At 28.5% G+C, this 20,715-nt stretch overlaps 2 protein-coding genes across 2 annotated transcripts in view; one reads left to right on the top strand and one right to left on the bottom strand.

The window, feature by feature from the left end:
• Window positions 1-7,563, top strand: part of LOC126734361 (uncharacterized) — a 52,346-nt gene extending 44,783 nt beyond the window's left edge. The window contains exons 2-6 of the mRNA XM_050437949.1: window positions 631-742; window positions 798-895; window positions 945-1,085; window positions 1,141-1,293; window positions 5,840-7,563. Of these exons, the coding sequence (XP_050293906.1) occupies window positions 631-742; window positions 798-895; window positions 945-1,085; window positions 1,141-1,293; window positions 5,840-6,243 (908 nt within the window). The 3' untranslated portion in view covers window positions 6,244-7,563. The remainder of the gene's footprint in view (window positions 1-630; window positions 743-797; window positions 896-944; window positions 1,086-1,140; window positions 1,294-5,839) is intronic.
• A 7,409-nt stretch (window positions 7,564-14,972) lies between these two features.
• On the bottom strand, window positions 14,973-20,024 carry LOC126733940 (uncharacterized). Its single transcript, XM_050437429.1, has 6 exons — window positions 19,857-20,024; window positions 19,634-19,804; window positions 19,305-19,580; window positions 15,788-16,040; window positions 15,525-15,673; window positions 14,973-15,477 (listed from the first exon to the last, which is right to left on the bottom strand). Exons 1-6 carry the CDS (start codon window positions 19,915-19,917, stop codon window positions 15,194-15,196), a joined length of 1,194 nt encoding a protein of 397 aa, XP_050293386.1. The 5' UTR covers window positions 19,918-20,024; the 3' UTR covers window positions 14,973-15,193.
• Window positions 20,025-20,715: the final 691 nt, after the last annotated feature.

Below are 20,715 nucleotides of genomic sequence, written 5' to 3'. Positions count from 1 at the left end.
ATGGACCATTGCATTTTTCTTCTTACTTAAGTTACACAGTTGGGCTTTTACTACCATGTAATAAATTGAAGTCAATTTTTATAAGAAAAAGATCGCTTTGCCGTTTTTGATTGATCTATAATGAATAAATTTTACAAGATATATAGATTTAATAAAGCTTACTATATTTCTATTAAAACACGAGCTTAGCTAGTCGTTTGTCTGTCTGTCAATCTTGAGTCATCTTTCATTAACTGATAAGAAATTATGAAATCTCTCATAAATCTCTTGAACTTGTGACTTTACCAACATATAAAGCAGAGAATTTTTTTTTTATCAATACCGTATCACTTAACCTAAAAAACCAACAAATAATTAAAATACCCCAAAGCCAAACAAACCTAATCTGTTCGGTGAAACTTGACTCTGGTAACCCGGCGACTTACTACGCAATCAAACCCAAACCAAACCTCTAAGTTACTTAACAAGTGTGGTTGCGGTCACAAAGTGTGATCAAATAGTGCATGAAATGGCACCCTCGGTCACGCGGTTACACCACGAAATTACCATATTGTAATACTTGACTTTGTGTATATATATTATTATTGAAAACATCCATTTATCTGGTTTTAATAAAGTTTCCTCTTATAGGTCCCACCCAAGTAGAAGACGATGATGACTCCGATATGTATATGGAACCTTTGGAAGAAGACCATCAAGGTTCGTCTAGTGATATACGAGTGCAAGCGCAGGCTGGACATTGGTAAATAATTTTTAATATTCATCTAAGTATGATGCTAAGATTCTTCTTTTATTAGGCTTCCTACGTTCTCAAGAACTTATGATCCCTTCGACCACCCTGCTCCCTCAGGACATTCCAGGCCAGTGTTTCATGAGACTTATCAGCAACAAGAAGGTACTGCACAAATTTAAAAAACCAATTTGTTTTTAAATGGTGATTTTAGGTGCCTACAGCCAAAGAAACGACCCACCTTTTCAACAGGACGTCAATTACCAGGGGTACAACCCTTTTAACGCCAAAGAATACCAACAACAGACGCCACAACCTCAGCAGCAAAACGTCGATAAGTCTGCATCTCTTTTAGGTGAATTAGTTTGATGATTAATTGATGTTTTTTTAAAGTAATTAATATTTTTTAGGGGATGGTAACTTCGGAGTGATCCAAGGGGGCACTTTTTATGCCGAAAAGGAGGGATACGACGGGGACAGTTCTGGATTCGATGATTTTTCCTCGTATTTCCATAACGGGCACGGCAGGCCTTCGTATTTTTATCCTAGTAATCCAAAACCTGGTGAGTTTACTTAAGTGGGTTCAAGCAATTAGTATTTTAATTGTTATTGTAACAAAAAAGTATCGCAAAGATGAAAATGAAGAACATGGAGAAGAGTATAAAACTAGAGTAGGAAGTACTGGAGTCGAAGAAGTAGATGTGAATTTATAAAGAGAACCACTCGAGGAAACAATGAAAAAGTAAAATTATTCTAAGAAGATGGACAGATTCATCAAGAAAATCAAAGAGAGTAAGAAGATCATTAAGATGCTGGAAGGGGTTATTTATTAATGAAGAAAATATAAGAGAAAACCGATGGATTTAAAAGAGATGACGCAACAAAACTTAGGAAAAGCAAACTATACACCTAAAGCATGAAATACTAGAGTCAAAGAATAGGAAAAAAATGAGGAAGAAGTCGAAGAAATAGATATTTTATTAATTTATGAAGAGAATTACTGGAAAGTGTAATAAAGACTCAAGGAAAAGTAGAAAACATGAAATTATTATAAGAAGATGAAGACTGATAATAGAAAAATTGTATTAAAATAAGAAATTAAAATATCTGAATCAAAATTCTGAATGAAAAAGCGAGTAAGAAGACATGGTCAAGATTTTTTTTAAAAGTACTTGATAAAGGAAATATAAGAAAAAGAAGCAATAAATTTAGTGACGATGAAGAAGAAATTAAAGTAAAGGGAAAAGGAGAAGAAGAATTTTAAATGAAATAAAGAGTATAAGAACAATACTATCTAAATATATCCAAGAAAGACTAAGAAGAATGAAATGGCAAGCTCTGTGAGTATTTTTTGAGAAAAAAAAAGACAAAAACGAATATAATGCCAAAAAGAAGTTAAAAAATAAATAGGTAAAACAAGGAAGTGAATGAAACGTCACAAACAAAATCCTAAAAACAACTTGGTGGAAGTATGAAATAAAACCAGAAGATCTTAATAATCTAACGAAAACCTTCATTTAAACTGAAGTGAAGGTATTAAAAGCTAAACTAGAACAATCTAAAATAGAATAGCAATAATTTATTCAAGGAAGGTAAAGAGAGATAAAAGGTAAAAAATTTTATAAAAATATTTAAAAAAAGTCTGATATAGCAGGGGCTGAAAAGAAGACAACCCTTAGAAGAGATGGAATCATAAGGAAATGAAAAAAATTATAAAAAAGAAGAAAAAGTTAACATTAATTTATAAAGAGAACTACTGATAAGATACAATAATGACTCGGGGAAGAAAGAAAAAATAAATCGACTATGAAGACAGATTTTAGCAACAAATTACAATAAAGTAATAAAAATAAATGATTGCAAACATTTGAGTTTAGGAATCAACATTCTTAACAGAAAAGATATAAAGAATACATGGTTAAGGCTCGAGAAATAGGATATATAAAAGAAATATAAGGAAAAAAGCACTATTTAGAAAAGATAAAGAAAAAAACAAGAAAAAAGAAGAAAAGCCAAGGCTTTTCTTCAAAAAAGAAGGGGCCAATAAAGAAAAAAAATTAAACTGAACAACAAGAAAAAGCAAAAGAGACAGATTGAAGGAAAAAGTTGATTAGAGTGATAAAAATAGAAGATTGCAAAAATCTGAGTTTAGAAGTCAAAATTTCGAACCAAAAAGAGAATAAAGAGACAAGGTTAGGATTCTAAGAAGACTACTTGATAAGGGAAATATATGGAGAAAAGCAATAATTCAAAGGAGATGAAAAGAGACAAGAAACAAGACAACTTGAGAAGCAGAGGCTTAAAAAAGAAAAAGCTGATAATGACGTAGTTAGAGCAACCAAAAAATTGAAACTGAAAGGTAAAAGAAAGCAAATTATGAATGAAGTCAATAAACAGAAAAAGGAAACTAGACAAACCAATAAAAACTGTTAAAAATGGACTCAAGAAGGAGTAGAGCTTTAATATAAATAGTATTTTTTGGAAATTGAATCTGAAAACAAGTAAAAATAAAATCACAAAATAGAAAAGAAGAAGAAATAGGTATGAACTATACTAGAAGGTTTAATAGAGACTTCAGGAAGAAAGGAAAACGTAAAAATGTTTTAACAGTATAAAAACAGAGAAGAGCTATTTTTAAAAAAAGAAAAAGTTAATGAAGAAATAAACTAAGCGGGGAATAAAATAAAACTGAAAGGCAAGAGAAAGCAAAATAATACAATATGCGAGAAAAGGAGATAAAGAATGATGTAATAAGCAAAAGAATAATACTTTCTAAATACATCCTATATATCTAGGGAAAAGCAAACAGATGCAAATGTGAAGCTGTGAAATTATTTTTATTAAAGTATAAAAAAATGCATAAACAAGAAGCTAAAATACAACTTAATGTAAATAGGAAAAAATATCAATAAATCTGTTTAAAAAATTACTATTTCCCTAGAAAAATAAAGTACGTCTACGTAATAAATGGATGGCCTAAAAAATTGAGAATATTAACCTTAACTGCCTGGAAGTAACCAAAAATTATAAAATTTATTTTAAAAATTACTGTTACTATATAGAAGAACTAAAATCTTCTTATTCTTCCAGGCAGCTAAGCTCCTATTTGAAATAGAAAAAACAAATAATATCTGGATAAAAGGTACTTCTAGCAAACCAGTGGTCTATTGGACTCTCTGGAAAACTGTGAATAATTAACCAAACTGCCTAAGTTTGGTTAATTATTGCTGATAAAGTTTGTTTTAAAAATGACTTTTACTGTAGGAAAAATCAAAATCTTTAAATTATTTCAGGCAGTTAAGGTCCTATTTTAAATAGAAAAATACGCAATTTCTGGATGAAAAGTACTTCCAGGAAGCAAAAAGAAAGAAGGAAGGTTAAACATTTGAAAAGAAGAACAAACATGGAGATTAAAGGGTATGGGAGTCTATTAAAAAAAAATAAAGAAATAAAAAGATCAAAAAATAAAAAAAAAATATAAGGTCATAAACAAAAATTAAACCATGAGAGAATTAAACAAATAACTTGAAAAAATATGAAGAAAAATTGTATTAAAAGCTGATAAAGAAGAACTTAATAAAAACAAAGGATAGTCAAAGAAAGAGAATAAACGATACTGAAGAACCCCTGCAAAAAAGAAAGACTGTGAAAGTTAAATGTTGAGACATGTAATAGAAAGTTGAATGTAATGGATAGAAAACAAAATTAAACAAGGACAGAGAACATAAATAAAGTTAAGGAAAAGGAAGGCAACTAATATAATCGCTAAGAGGCTCTGAAAAAAAAACAACTCAAGCAACACACCATGGTTAGATAAACGTTTATTTTTGGTTTACATCAGATGTACATTTTTGGCTAAAATTCAACTATGAATATCGAATAAAATGTCCGCGTGATATACATTGATGAATTTAATATTAGGTTTACGTTTTATTCATCTTTTTTTTTTCATCGTTTTTATTAATTTTTTTTCATTTATTTTTTTTATTTTATGCAAGAAAAAACATTTTTTATTAAGCCTACCCTTACCCCCCCACCCACCCCACACTACTTACCAGTAAAAAATTGTTTTCGAAAATTTTTGTTTTCCAAAATAATTACGTCGTTAAAATCCAATTTAATAACACAGTTTGTTTATTTAAATTTGACATAATGATATATATGTATAAAAATAAATATTTAATACAAAAACAGTACTATTAGATTAATTATTATTGACAAAAAAACGGTGTTTTCTAAGAATTTCTTACTGGGCAATAGTTTGGGGTGGGTGGGGGGGTTAAGGTATGTTTTTGTAGAAAAAATAAATTTATTATTTAATTGAATAACACTATTTAATTAAATTTGATATATTTTTATATTTATATATATATATATATATATATATATATATATATATATTTAGTAATAAATTTATATATAAAAATATATAAATTTATTACAGCGTTATTAGATTGAATAAAATGGACCAAAAATAGTGATTTTTTAAAAGAATTTTATTAAATATTTTAGTTTAATAAAGTCTAAAAACTAATTATGTAAATCCCATGCCAATTATTTATTTAAATGCCAATATTTTCTCTCTTTTTTAAACAGAATTGTATATGATATACGTATATTCTACAGTTTAAAAAATATACCTTGACCATATACTGTTGATAAAGATACCAAAGGCAAAAATTCACTAAAAACTCGTTAAAAAAATATTGATTTAACTATAATAACATATGATATGTTGCTTGACAAATGTGCTACAAAAACATATGCTTAAGAAAACAGCGCAACGTTGCCAAACTGCCTAAAATTTCCAAAGTATTAGCTACTGAATGAGCACCTTAGCTGTCTGGTTCCTCTGTATGCAGATAACCTCAAACTTCTTTATTGTAATAATTCTATCAATGACTACCTAATTCGTCAAACAGATTTAGGGCCTTCAATTAATCCAATAGGAAGTGAACATTAATAAATTCCAAGTGGCATCATTTCCTTAAAAAACCAACTCTATATATGTAACTATTCCATAAACAATAAATAATTTCTTTATAATATTAACAGCAATTTGTATCCTCTAATATAATTTAAAATTCTTACCTCTTAACTCCTTTTCAGCCAAACAGCAACAACAATTCGAAAACTTCAGAGACTTCGCCGACATTAACAGTCCACCAGAACGTCAGTACTCCCAGTACGTAGTCGTCTACACTAATAAGAACGGCACCAGAACCAGTACCGTAAATCCCTCTCTGGCTCAGAAACCTGAGATTAACAGACCTAAGAATATCCTAGAAAGCCTCGCTTTGCTCGACAGTGGAACTCAGAACCACGGTGCAATGCTCAGAAACGTTTTGGAGTTACCCCAGTACGAGCAGGGAGATGTGATTGAAATTGCACCAGAGAAGAAGATGTCAAAGTCCAAGAGGAAGTTGCTGAAGTTAAAACCGGAGAAGAAACACGAGGCGAGGTTACAGAAAAAGGAGACGGAGTTGAGTGAGCCATTGTTGGCCCTAAGCTGATCAGAATTTACAGTTAAATGAAGGATTTTTTAAATAGTTTCTTTGTTTTATGAAGAAATTGCGCTATGGAGATTGCCTAAGAAGGTTCCTAAATAGACATTTTTTAGGGGTGTTTACTTGCAGAAATTTATTGGAATAAAAAAAAAATGTTTGACTGATATTAGCGATAGGTAAAGTATAGGTTTAGTTAAGGATTTAGTCAAGTGTGGAGCTCCTTTGGGAACTTCAAAGTGATGGTTTTTCTTGATTTTTTTTTGTGTGAAAAACTGTTGTTTCTCAACTATATGTTGTAAAAAATATTTTGTCTGAAGAGACTTAAAAGAAGAAAACTCTCAGGGTAAATCAGTCGTCGTTACAGAAAATTTTTACTTTAGGGCTATCATACTTTAATTCAAATAATAAATAAATGATAATAATCTCCATTTAAATTATGCATCAGTTTAATGTTTAAGCGCTAATAACTTTTTACTGAAAAGGCTTAAAAGGGTGTAACTTTCAGGATAAATAAGCAATATTTAAGCCACTCTTGGGCTTAATTATTTTTTAATTTCAAAGATTATAAATGACAAGTATGGCTAATTAAGTTATGTAACAGTTAGGCTCAAATAACTTTTTACTAAATAGCTGTAAGAGAATGAAACTTTCAGGTTACCTCAGCAGTCTTTTGCTAAAATAACTTTTCATTTAAAAAATTAATAAATGTAAATTATGTCCAATTAAATTATGCACTAATAAACCATGTGTCACAAAATTTTTTGCAAAATATAAAAACTAAATATGCCTTAACAACTATTTAAGTTCTTTTAACAATTATTCTAAATAGTTCCTCAAGGATCATTCATACATAAATAATTAACGATCTTAAACTAATCAACTCCAAAAATAACCTTAAAATTACTTAATCTGCATACTGTACATAATAATAAAAAACAAATTTAAGTATATAATATATGTATGTCAAAGTCAGCTTCTTTCTTGCATTTCTTATAAGCTTATTTGTTTTTTATTTAAAAAAATTCAAAACAAATGAACGTCATGGCAGAGACCTTTATCTAAAGACTCGGCCCTGATCTACATACATACGTACATAGGATTGAAGATTGTTGTTTTTTCTTTCGCGTTTAATTTGCAAAGTATTTATTCATATAGGATTTAGATTTAATGCAAATAATTTGATATTAAGGATGTTGTTTTAGGTGAGCACATATTTTAAACATGACAAGTGGTAATACGTTAGTTTTAGACTAATATAGTAGAGATATTATTGTGGTAATTGATAAGGTTATTAAAAATAAAATTTATTTTTTTATTTAAAGAAAACGTCTGTTTTTTTTAAGGTTTTAAGGTTTCACCCTGTATGATTGTATTTTCAAAAGAAATCTGTAATATCCCAGCAGTTTTCTATAAAAAAATTAGGTAAATATGGATTAAGGTTGCTTTATAAGGGAGCTTTTATACACTTTTATTGATTCTCGACTCGGTAACGTAGAGCACCAATAGATGGCTTATATTTAACGAGGAATTAAGAAAAATATATTCTTAATAAAAATTAAGTTTTTACGGGTTGAAAAAGTATTATTAGTCAATTGGTCAAATAATTGTTTTTAAACTATTTGCCGTTTATATAAATTTATTTTCCGCTTTAATTATTGATCCATTAGAGGACCTGATCCCTTAAGAATTACCCTAAAAATAGGCATATTTACCCTGAAATTATACACAATTACATTTACCTTAAATTTGGAAATAAAATAACCCCAAAACTAATATAATGTGATTTATTGTCTAGTGCTTTTACAAAATAGAATGTTATTGAGGTAATGTTTCCGGAATAATACTTTATTAACATTAATGGAATGTTTCTAAAAACCCGGGGGCACTGGATTAAATGAACGTTTTTTAGGCACATTTTTTTCGGAAATTTTCACTTTTCTCGGAAATATTTTCGCAATGCAGTAAAAGGATTTTAAATTAAAAAGCGACATTTTTAATTCCAAAATTTCTGAATTTAGAGGACATTTTAAAGTCTAAATGCCAATAAATTTGAAATTTTGGAACATCGATATTGTTGTTCACTAGTGAGGATAAGAATGTCATTTTGAGCAATTGAAGGAAAAATGTTGTAGACTATCTATTACATTTAGAACTAAGGGGCTGCTATATTTATATTTAGTTACTTTATTTCACGCTTCTTCTTCTTCCTTTATAATGTTCTTCATTAACGAAATTATTGAATTCTTCTTTTAAAAGCCTTGAGCTACTAGAGTCTCTTCTTTTTCTTTAAAACTGTAAAGTTCCTATAAGAAATTATTAATTTTTTTAAGACCTCAACTGCCTGGAAGAAATGATTGAATTTACTTTTTACAGGTGGCCGAGTTACTTTATTCCACACTTCTTCTTCTTCTTTTATAATGTCTTCAACTGCCTCGACGAAATTACTGAACTATTCGTTTACAAGCAGTTGAAAGACTTTACTTCATATTTCTTTGTCTTCTTTTTAAATTTTTTTACTATTGGCAACTACCTGGATCAAATTACTGCTTTTACTTTTTATAGGCAGTTGAACTACTTATGCCAATAATTCTTCTTTTTCCTCTTTATTTTCTGCAACTACCTGGACGAAATTATTGAAATTTTCTTTTCTAGATAGTTGATTAACTACAGCCCTTAGCAAGTAGGTATCAACTTCTAAGAAGAAATTATTGATTTTTTAAGGATCTCAACTGCCTGCAAAAAATTATTTAAATTTTCTTGTACAATTGACTCATCACAACCTAGAATTCTCTATCACTAATGACCCCAACTAAGAAATGACCAAAAGATAAATCATGCTACTAAGTTGCTACAGCCCATAGTTTTTCTTCTTCTTTCTGTTTTTATTCTCTAATTATGTTATCTATCTAAAAGAAATAAATGATTTTTTTATTGGTGTCAACTGCCTGAAAGGAATCTTGCTTCCTTATTTTTTGTTTCATTGATTTTACTCTTGTTCCGTTCATTTTTTTAACTTCTTCTTATTTATATCAACTATCTGAACTACTTGGAAGAAAATATTAAATTTTTCTCTTACAACTGCACGATAAATTCTCGACTATTTATTTTTTATGTATTTGAGTTGATACAATCTATAGTTTTTCTTTGTATTTTTCTCTTTCTTTTTTTCTAATTATGTTAACTACCTGAAATAAATAGATGATTTTTTTACAGGCAGTTGAGTTAGTTAAGCTCAAATTTAAGGTTTCTTCTTATTATTTATAGACCTCAATTGCCTGGAAGAAATTACAAAATTTTTCTTTTACAGGCAGTTGACCTACTATAGCCTCTTCTTTTTCTTTAATACTGTCAAAAAATAAAATTATTGATTCTTTAAGGACCTCAATTTCCTGTAAGAAATTATTCAATTTTTTTTATAGCCAGTTAAATACTACAGCTTCTTATATATCTTTAATACTATCAAGTTACAAGTAGAAATTATTGATTTTTTAAGGCCCTTAACTGCCTGGAATAAATTATTGAATTTTTCTTTTATAGGCAGTTGAGCAACTACAGCCTCTTTTTTTAGTACCTCCAAATTCCTAGAACAAATTATTTATTTTTTTAAAAACCTGAACTTCCTTTAAGAAATCATTGAATTCAGCGCTTTTATTTTATTTTTTCTTTAATTCTCTTATGTTCCTGGAGGAAATTATTGATTCCTTAAGCAGCTTGACTGCCTAGAAGAAATTATTGAATTTTTCTTTTACAGACAGTTAAGCTACTACATTCTCTTATTTTTCCTAATTCTATCAAAATCCTAGAAGAAATTATTGATTCTTTAAGGACCTTAATTATCTAGTAGAAATTATTTAAGTTTTTTTTTATAGGCAATTAAGTTCTTCTTTTTCTTTAATACTCTTAAGTTCCTGGCAGAAATTATTGATTCTGTAAAAACCTCAATTGTCTGGAAGAAATGATTACTTTTTTCTTTTACAGGCAGTTGATCTACTACAGCCTCTTCTTTTTCTTTTATACTGTCAAAAAATCAAATTATTGTTTAATCCAAAAATCAAAATTAAATTATATTATTTAAGGACTTCAATTTCCTGTAAGAAATTATTGATTTTTTAAGGCCCTCAACTGCTTGGAAGAAGTTATTGAATTTTTTTTTTACAGGCAGTTAAGCTACTACATTCTTTTATTTTTCTTAATACTATCAAAATCCTATAAGAAATTATTGATTCATTAAGAACCTCAATTGCCTGGAAGAAAAAAAAATATTGAATTTTTCTTTTACAGGCAGTTGATCTACTGTAGGCTCTTCTTTTGCTTTAATACAGTCAAAAAATTAAAGTATTAATTTTTTAAAGACCTTAATTTCCTGTAAGACATATTTAATTTTTTTATAGGCAGTTGAATACTACAGCTTCTTATATTTTTTTAATAATATCAAGTTCCAAGAAGAAAGTATTGAATTTTTCTTTTACAGACAGTTAAGCTACTACTGCCTCTTATTTTTGTGTAATACTATCAAATTCGAAGAAGAAATTGCTGATTTTTTACAGGCAGTTGACCTACTATTTTTTTGTGCCTCTTTTTTTTAATACCTCTAAAATCCTAAAAGAAATTATTGATTTTTTTTAAAAACCTGAACTGCGTTTAAGAAATCATTGAATTAAGTTTTTTTTTTGCCTAATACTCTCTAGTTCTTGGAGGAAATTAATGATTCCTTAAGCAGCTTGACCTCCTGGAAGAAATTATTGAATTTTTCTTTTACAGGCAGTTGAGCTACTACTGCCTCTCCTTTTTCTTTAATACTGTCAAAAATAAAATTATTGATTTTTTAAGGCCCCCAACTGCCTGGAAGAAATTATTGGATTTTTCTTTTACAAGCAGTTGAGCTGCTACTGCCTCTTCTTTTTCTTTAATACTATCAAAAATCAAATTATTGATTTTTTAAGGCCCCCAACTGCTTGGAAGAAATTATTGAATTTTTCTTTTACCTGCAGTTAAGCTACTACAGCCTCTTTTTTTAATACCTCCAAATTCCAAGAAGAAATTATTGATTTTTTTAAAAACCTGAACTGCCTTTAAGAAATCGTTGAATTCAGCTCTTCTTTTTCTTTAATACTCTCAAGTTCCTGGAAGAAATTATTGAATTTTTCATTTACAGGCAGTTAAGCTACTACAGTCTTTTAGTTTTCTTGATACTATCAAAATCCTAGAAGAAATTAGTGATTTATTAAGAACCTCAATTGCCTGAAAGAAATTATTAAATTTTTCTTTTACAGGCAGTTCACTTACTATAGCCTCTTCTTTTTCTTTAATACTGTCAAAATATCAAATTATTGATTCTTTAGGGACCTTAAGTGCCTGTAAGAAATTATTGAATTTATTTTATAGGCAGTTAAATACTACAGCTTCTTCTTTTTCTTTAACACTATTAAGTTGCTGGAAGAAATTATTGATTCTTTAAGCTTGACTGTCTAGAAGAAATTATTGAATTTTCTTTTTACAGGCAGTTAAGCTACTACAGTTTTTTATTTTTCTTGATACTATCAAAATTATAGATTTATTAAGAACCTTAATTGCCTGGAAGAAATTATAAAATTTTTTTTTACAGGCAGTTGATCTACTATAGCCTCTTCTTTTTCTTTAATACTGTCAAAAATCTAAATTATTGATTTTTTAAGGACCTCAATTGTCTGTAAGAAATGATTGATTTTTTTTGTAGGTATGTAAATATTACAGCTTCTTATATTTCTTTAATACTATTAAGTTCCAAGAAGAAATTATTAATTTTTTAAGGCTCTCAACTGCCTGGAAGAAATTATTGAATTTTTCTTTTATAGGCAGCTGAGCTACTACAGCTTCTTTTTTTAATACCTCCTAATTCCTAGAAGAAATTATTGATTTTTTAAAAACCTGAACTGTCTTTAAGAAATCGTTGAATGCAGCTCTTTTCTTTAATACTGTCAAAAAATCAAATTATTGATTCTTTAAGGATCTCAATTTCCTGTAAGAAATTTATTGAATTTTTTTATAGGCAGTTATATACTACAGCTTCTTATATTTCTTTATTACTATCAAGTTCCAAGAAGAAATTATTGATTCTTTAAGCTTGACTGCCTGGAAAAAATTTATTGAATTTTTTTTTTACAGGCAGTTGACCTACTATAGCTTCTTCTTTTTTTTTAATACTGTCAAAAATCTAAATTATTGATTTTTTAAGAACCTCAACTGCCTGGAAGAAATTATTGAATTTTTTTTTACAGGTAGTTGAGCTACCACTGCCTCTTATTTTTCTTAAATACTATTAAATTTAAACAAAGAATTACTGATTTTTTTTAATGGCTGTTGACTTACTACAGTCTTTTTTTTAATACCTCCAAATTCATAAAAGAAATTATTGATTACTCAAGGCCCTCAACTGTCTGGAAGAAATTATTGAATTTTTCTTTTACAGGTAGTTGAGCTACCACTGCCTCTTATTTTTCTTAAATACTATTAAATTCAAAAAAAAAATTACTGATTTTTTTATGGACTGTTGACTTACTACAGCTTCTTTTTTTTAATGCCTGAACTGCCTTTAAAAAATCGGTAAATTTAGCTCTTCTTTTTCTTTAATAATCTTAAATTCCTGGAAAAAATTACTGATTCTTAAGATTCAGTTAAGATTCTTTTTTTTTATTACTGTCAAAAAATCCAATTATTGATTCTTTAAGGACCTCAATTCCCTGTAAGAAATTATTGATTCTTTAAGCTTGACTGCCTGGAAAAAATTTATTGAATTTTTCTTTTACAGGCAGTTGACCTACTATAGCTTCTTCTTTTTCTTTAATACTGTCAAAAATCTAAATTATTGATTTTTTAAGGACCTCAACTGTCTGGAAGAAATTATTGAATTTTTTTTTACAGGTAGTTGAGCTACCACTGCGTCTTATTTTTCTTAAATACTATTAAATTTAAACAAAAAATTACTGATTTTTTTATAGACTGTTGACTTACTACAGCTTCTTTTTTTTAATACCTGAACTGCCTTTAAAAAATCGTTCAATTTAGCTCTTCTTTTTCTTTAATAATCTTAAATTCCTGGAAAAAATGACTGATTCTTAAGATTCAGTTAACATTCTTTTTTTTTATTACTGTCAAAAAATCCAATTATTGATTCTTTAAGGACCTCAATTCCCTGTAAGAAATTATTGAATTTTTTTTATAGGCAGTTAAATACTACAGCTTCTTAATCTTTAATACTATCAAGTTACAATAAAAAATTATTGATTTTTTAAGGCCCTCAACTGCCTAGAAGAAATTATTGAATTTTTCTTTTACATGTACACAGAGTATAGTGCCCCTCAATAAGGTATTATAATGAAAATGTAAGAGACGACTCCATCTATTATTGTCTGCGTGCAGTATATTATAATTTTTGTTTTAAAAAAAAAATCGCAGATTGCCTCATGTATATACAATTTTCATTGATGTTTCTTGTTTTGCGTTAATTTTATTATGTTCCTGGTCGTTGTTATTTGTAAATATGTGCAATGGAGGCTGTTAGTCATAAGTTTTACGAAAACCTCTAAATTTTTTATATTAGCCTTGATAAAGACGTCGAAACGTCGGCCAATTAAAAACTGGAGGTTTGATTTGTTGTCTCTAATCCCACTACCTACCTACATTTTCAACATTTTTCTTTTACAGGCAGTTGAGCTACTACAGCCTCTTTTTTTTTAATACCTCCAAATTTCTTTAAGAAATCGTTGCATTCAGCTCTTCTTTTTCTTTAATACTCTGAAGTTCCTTTAAAAAATTATTGATATTTTAAGCAGCTTGACTGCCTAGAAAAAATTATTGAATTTTTCTTTTACAGGCAATTGAGCTACCACAGTCTTTTATTTTTCTTGATACTATCAAAATCCTAGAAAAAATTATTATAACCTAAGAACCTCAATTATCTAGGAGAAATTATTCATTCTTTAAGGACCTCAACTGCCTAGAAGAAATGATTGATTTTTTTTGACAACTAAATTATTCCAACCTAAAATTCACTCAGATCGTGAGAATTGATCATGAATCAATTCTCGCGACCCTATTACTGAAGCCTGCAATGATTAAATTTTCCTTTTTTATGCAATTGGTTTAATATAACCTATAGTTTTTCTTCTTTTTCTCACTTTATCAAAGTCATTCTCCATTGAGCACTTAAATCCTCTTGTTTCATTTTATTTCTGAATTCTCTTGGTTTGAAAGGATTAGATCGAATTTTTGCATAAGCTTCTCAATAATCTTCCATTTTTATAGAGCATTTTCAAAATTCATTTAAATATCCTCAATTATTTAAAGACTATTTGCAAAATTGTATGTGTTAAAGCATATACAAAAAATCCATTAAATATTCAAAAACTAAATCCTGTAAAACACCTAAAAGTACCTCAAAAAAAAAAAAGAATAAACATCTAAAACAGAAGGCAGGGCCTCCTCCACCTCCTCCCATGCAATTCCTGCTCCTCCTGCAATAAAGGCATAAATCGTATTTTATGGTTTTACGACCCTTCAGAGCGCCAAACTAAATTGGGTTGAATAAAAGGGGGCCTCGTCACTTAATCGACTGTATTATTCATCCTGGCGGTTTATTCACGTATTTTTGTCGTATAAACTGTCAAGAGCATTCGTCTTGCGTTCGTTTTTTTTTTGCTTGTCATAAAAAATAAAGAAAAAACACGTTTTCCGACATGAACAAAAAACAAAAAAAAAAACTTTAATCTTCCACTCTGCGCCAGTGTAAATGTTTAATGCATCCTCTCATTTGAATACAAAAACGAGGAAAAAAAAATGAATTTAGCAGCCGAGAAGTCACGGCAGGGAAAAACTTTTTAACAAGTTTTCCCCGGGGTGACTTCTAACCAGGGCAAACATAATATCAAAATAAGGGTAATTATTATTTCCTAAAAACATGAATATTTATAACTTTCTCTTATTGGGGGTTAGACAGTACGTCATCCACAGTTAGTCTTGGGGCAGTCTTTACGACTCTTAAGAAATCTGGATAGCTGCAGCAAAACACGTATCCGGAATGAAGGTCTTTCCAGGATTTCTTCGTGAAACCTTCACTCTGGCAAATGTCATTACAAAACACCTCATTCTCCAGTGATTGTACGTAAGGGTCGTTCAAGATGATAAACACTATGGCCCTATTGGATTTTTCTTCATAGGCTAGTTTCCAGAAGTACTTTGGCACTGGCAGTTTTCCCTCAGGACCTAGAAATTTATTTTATTAACGCCGTTTTTACATAAAATACAATTACCTAAGCATATTTCCTGCACATGTCCCTCCTTATCCTTATAAGTAAGAACATCGTGAGTACCAGTGATCACCTCCAAGTCACCATAAAGCTCTGCTAACTTTCTCACGGTGAACTCAATACTGTTCCAGCTAGCAGCATTAATATTCTGCCTAAAAAACAATTTTTCTCACAATCTGGCAACATAAGTGAATTTCCTTTGATGTGCCGCCACACTGTTGCCAGATGACAGTTGCAGTGGATCCATTGCATTATTTCACACTTACCATTGTGGTGCAGTGTTCAGGTAATAGTAAGTAGAAAACTGAGTTGGGGCTTGTAGAAAGTCAGCGTCCGGAGACAAGTGTCCTCTGGATAAGTAGGATTTGTTAGTGACAAAATGATTGGAAAGCTCGGATGATTTTAGTATGCTGCTAAAGGTGGCTTTCTGGAAGGTTTGTTTGTAGGCTACAGACGCTGGAATGCTGGAATCTAGACCTGCGGTGCTGAATCCCGGTCTGTAGGAGGATTTGGACGCGTCTGTAAGTTTGGAAGGGAAAAAATGGATTGAGATGAATTGTAGCAAAAAGTGAAAAGTTCTGTTTTCTTTCTTATAAAGTCATCTCAGTGAGAAGTATCTCAATGGTTATGAAATTATTTTATTAAAGTTATAATTGCAGTTATAGATAATCTACATAAGAAAAGTATAATTTTAGGACGATACAGACAGTAATTAAGCAACAAAAACCAGTGATATATTTTTATATCACCGGTTGAAGTGTAGGTGTTTTTTGAGTTATAGTCATTTTCTGGATAGCCATTATGTTCCTCTCAAGATACCTTATTTTTAATTTTTTAATGTTTTTTTTACACTTAAATATGTGTCTATTCAAATTACAGAATATGTGTACAACTTTTGAAAAGTGTATGTTGAGTGGTTTTTGAGTTTTAGCAATTTTCTAGATTTCGATTTTAAAAACATCTCAAAGTCCATAACTCAAAAACATGACCAGATATTATTTTAAAAATGTGTACACATATTCCCTGGATAATTTGGTTAGACACGTACTTCAGCGTTTTTCAAATTTGCAGAAAATTCTAAGAAAGAAAATAAATATTTTTTGAAAAAAATTGATTTTTTTTCTAATTATCCGACACAAAATCCATAACTAGAAAAACTGATCGGATGCGATTTTAAAAATTTGTACACTGGTTGGATACCTTTTTTACCGTTTTTCCAAATTCGTACAATATTTTGAGAAAAAAAAAATTATTTGAAATATTGAGTTTTTTTCTATATATTCGACAGAATGTTCATATTATAAAAAATTGACCAGATGCCACTTTAAAAATCTGTACACATATTTTCTGGATAATTTTATTGAACACCTATTTCAGCGTTTTTCGAAATTTGTATAAAATTTTAAGAAAAAAATATTAAAAAAAAAAACAATTTTTTTTCATAATATATGAAAAATATTCCATAACTCAAAAAATTGACCAAATGGAATTTTGAAAATTTGTACACATATTCTATGAACATTTCAATTGGATATCTATTGAAGCATTTTGCAAAATTTGTAGTCAATTTTGAGAAAAGAATTTTTTTTTTTAAATTTAAATTTTTTTTTCATAATATATGAGAAAATATCGATAACTCAAAAAATTGTCCGAATACAAGTTTGAGAATTGGAACACAAATTCTATGAATTATAACAAGAACAAGATTTTAAGAAAAAAAATATAAAAAAAAAAAAATTTTTTTTTCATAATATATGAAAACGTATCTATAGCTTAAAAAATTGACCAAATGCAATTCTAAAAATTTGTACACATATTCTATGTACAATTTAATTAGATACCTGTTTCAGCGTTTTTCAAAATTCGTACTAGATTTTGAGAAAAAAATTTTTTTTTTGAATATATAGATTTTTTTTCTCTTTACATAATTATATTCGACACAATGTTCATATCTGAAAAGTTAATTTTGAGTGGTTTTTGAGTTATGGTAATTTTATGAATTTTCTTTAAAAAAAAACTCAATAAAACGTTTTTAATTATTTGGAAAAATCCTTAAAAAGGTGTCTAATGATTTAATTGAAAAATATATGAACAAGTATTTTATTATAATGAAATATATTTTTTATTGTAATTCTATTTTCAAAAGTACAAAATTGATAATATGCTTCGCACATTCCTGGAATTCGTCGTAAAACGTCACGGACTAGATATTGAAAGAATACTTACATTTAATTTCTTTTCCATGTTTTTTTTCTATATATTTGACACAATGATAGTTTTTTCAGCGTTTATCCAATTTTTTTGTGTATAATTTAAATAAACTATTAATAAATTCATCTAAAAAAAATGCTTGCTTTTAATTAAAATTTTCATGCATTAATTTTATACTATACAAAAGCTATTGGATACATAATTTAGATGTGTGTCAAAAGCATTTTTTATAAATTGATACTTAATGATGATTTAAAAAAAAAAGTAATTGTAAATCTAAATTGTTTTTATGATTCATAGTATGTGACAAGCAAAAAATATCCTAGAATAATTTAAATAAAAATCACAGGAATGTAGATAAAAAAAAATATATATTTTTATAATGTATTTCAGCTAAAACATCTTGTCGGACTTGCATTGTCTTATTTATTTAATGTAACACGACGTTTGTCATCAAGTGTCATCAAGTGTAAACTGTTTACACTTGATAACGGTTGGAGATACTTACCAACCGAAACGTCGTGTTACATTAAATAAATAAGACAATGCAAGTCCGACAAGATGTTTTCACTGTACCATTGTCTACCACCTTCAAAAACGTATTTGAGCTAATTCTGTGCATAACTTAACTAGACCTGATGCATAAATTCCTATAAAGCAATCACTTCTGTTACTTCAAAAATATTCCTCAAATACATTCTCTTCCATTTCTTGCTCATTTTTTTTAAAAAACCCTAGAATACCTATCTGATCAATTTAAATGAGGATTATGTGTACAAATTTTTATAAGCGTATTTTGAGTAGTTCAAGAGTATTTGCAATTTTCTAAATATTTATTTAAAAAATTTATGTTTTAACAATTTTTTCTAATTTTTCGTTTAACTTCAATAAAAACACTAAAATACATGTCTAATTAATTTAGATAAAGAATATGTGCTCAAATGTCCAAAAGTGTATTTTGAGTGGTTTTTGACTTAAAACCATGTTTTAAATTTCCATTAAAAAAATTCATAAATAGTTATATCTTTTTTTGTGTATTACGTCACTTTTATAGCAAAGATCAATCTAAAAAATATTATCTCACACTTTCAAATATTACGTATTTAAAGGAAATATAAACTTAAATCTTTAACAATACCTTTTGTCATATTTAATTTAATGTAAATTTAATAAATCTTAAATACAATAAATTTCTTGAGGTTTAATCGATGCTTTAAATACCTTTATAAAAAATATACTTTATACATACATTTAATTAGGTATTTTTACTAAATAAATAAGTTCTTTTATACTTTTCAATTTCAATATTCAAAATAAACTTAGGATTAGGTGTACAAATTTTCAAAAGTTAATTTCAAGAATTATGGTAATTTTCTGAATTTTTATTTTTAAAAATGTCTCTCAAGAAACATTTTTAAATTCTTTTTTTTTTATTTGTAAAAATCCTAAACAAGACAAATATATGAGCAACTAGTTTTTTATCATAATGGAATATATTTTTTATTGCAGAAAATCTACTATATGCTTGTCACATTAAAATAATAATCATATAGACATTAAAGGAATACTTACATTTAATTTCTTTTCCATGTAACAAATGCCTCGTGTACAACGTATGCCCTATTTCAGGAACATGGCAAACCGTTATAAGCGTTACCCAGTCCCTCCTGGATACCGGATATCCAATTTCATAGACAACCCCTTGGCCATTTCCACACTTTTCTTCGGTTTTACGAACATCCCCACGTACGGCGTGTTTACACTTAATATCGTGAAACTTATACACTTTCCTGTATAATTTCACATCCTGGTTTTCCAAGCAGGTTACAGTGGTCACATTAGAGTTAGCTTTAAAAGAGCTAATAAAAAACATATTTGAAAAAAAAATCTAATAAACTTACTTTGCCTAACGTAGTTTCTATTTCCAGAACATAAGAGGCTGATGTTTTGACCGCTGGTAAGTACTATAGTTCCTTGATTCGGTATAGCAAGTTCATAGGTGGACGATAAGTTATATAGAAGTACTGGTAAAGTTTGTTCATATTCTGGATTTGTTACGTTAAAAGTGCATTCTAAAAATTGGGTTTTTAAGCTTTAAAGGACTATTAGTTGAATAATACGTACCATTTTGGGCTCTTGCAAGCTTAAATAAAGCAAAAACTATTACACTCACAACAAGCTTCATTATCAGAGAGGTCAAAACTGTTATTACTATACCACCGCAAATGTTCTGATTCCTTTACATTGTCTCCGTTTATATTTATTCAAGTGTTCACGACCACAAATAAAGAATTACTCAGAATGGTTAATAATGCGCCTGCCCGGGTTATTATTATTAATAAGTTATTAATGCGTCCCAGTTTACAAAATGCGATACGGATTGATGTTTAATTAATTTTTTAGACAATTTAACCAGTATAGGCAAGAAAAATAACGAAAATAAAAAAATGTTTGCATTTATTATTAAAGTTTTCATTTCGGGACGGGCGTTTTTTCTCCTCCTCTCTCGTTATGGCTAAATTTAATTTTGAGGTTTAACAATCACGTTTGCATAATTTAGTATTTCCAGAGAAGGTTCCTTTTTTCTTTAAATAATAATGCGATGCCACTTTTGTGTGTGTACTTTGTTTTATTATTATTATTTTAATTAAAAAAAACGGCTTCTATATAATGTTTCTTTTTTTTAATTTATACTCTTTAAACTGTAGGTGCCTATTTAATTGTACAAAAAATCAGTGATTTTCACTTTTTTATTAATAAAATTATATAAGCAATGATAGAAGATTGAAGACATTTTCAAAAATTCAATGACTTAGGTGAATGAAGGTCAATAATATGCAAAAATTGATACCTGCTGTTCAGTCATGTAATTGTTTATTTGATGATTTATTTATTGATTTGGTTTTTAAATTCTAAGTAGATTGATTCAAAAGTATGTTTTTGTTTTTTTTAACGGTGTTAGAATTTTTAATTATTTATTTAT

This window comes from Anthonomus grandis, chromosome 3 (assembly GCF_022605725.1).
Source record: "Anthonomus grandis grandis chromosome 3, icAntGran1.3, whole genome shotgun sequence".
Taxonomy (NCBI): domain Eukaryota; kingdom Metazoa; phylum Arthropoda; class Insecta; order Coleoptera; family Curculionidae; genus Anthonomus; species Anthonomus grandis.
Note: the sequence above shows the minus strand (reverse complement) of the source record. Positions and strands in the feature narration are given on the sequence as shown.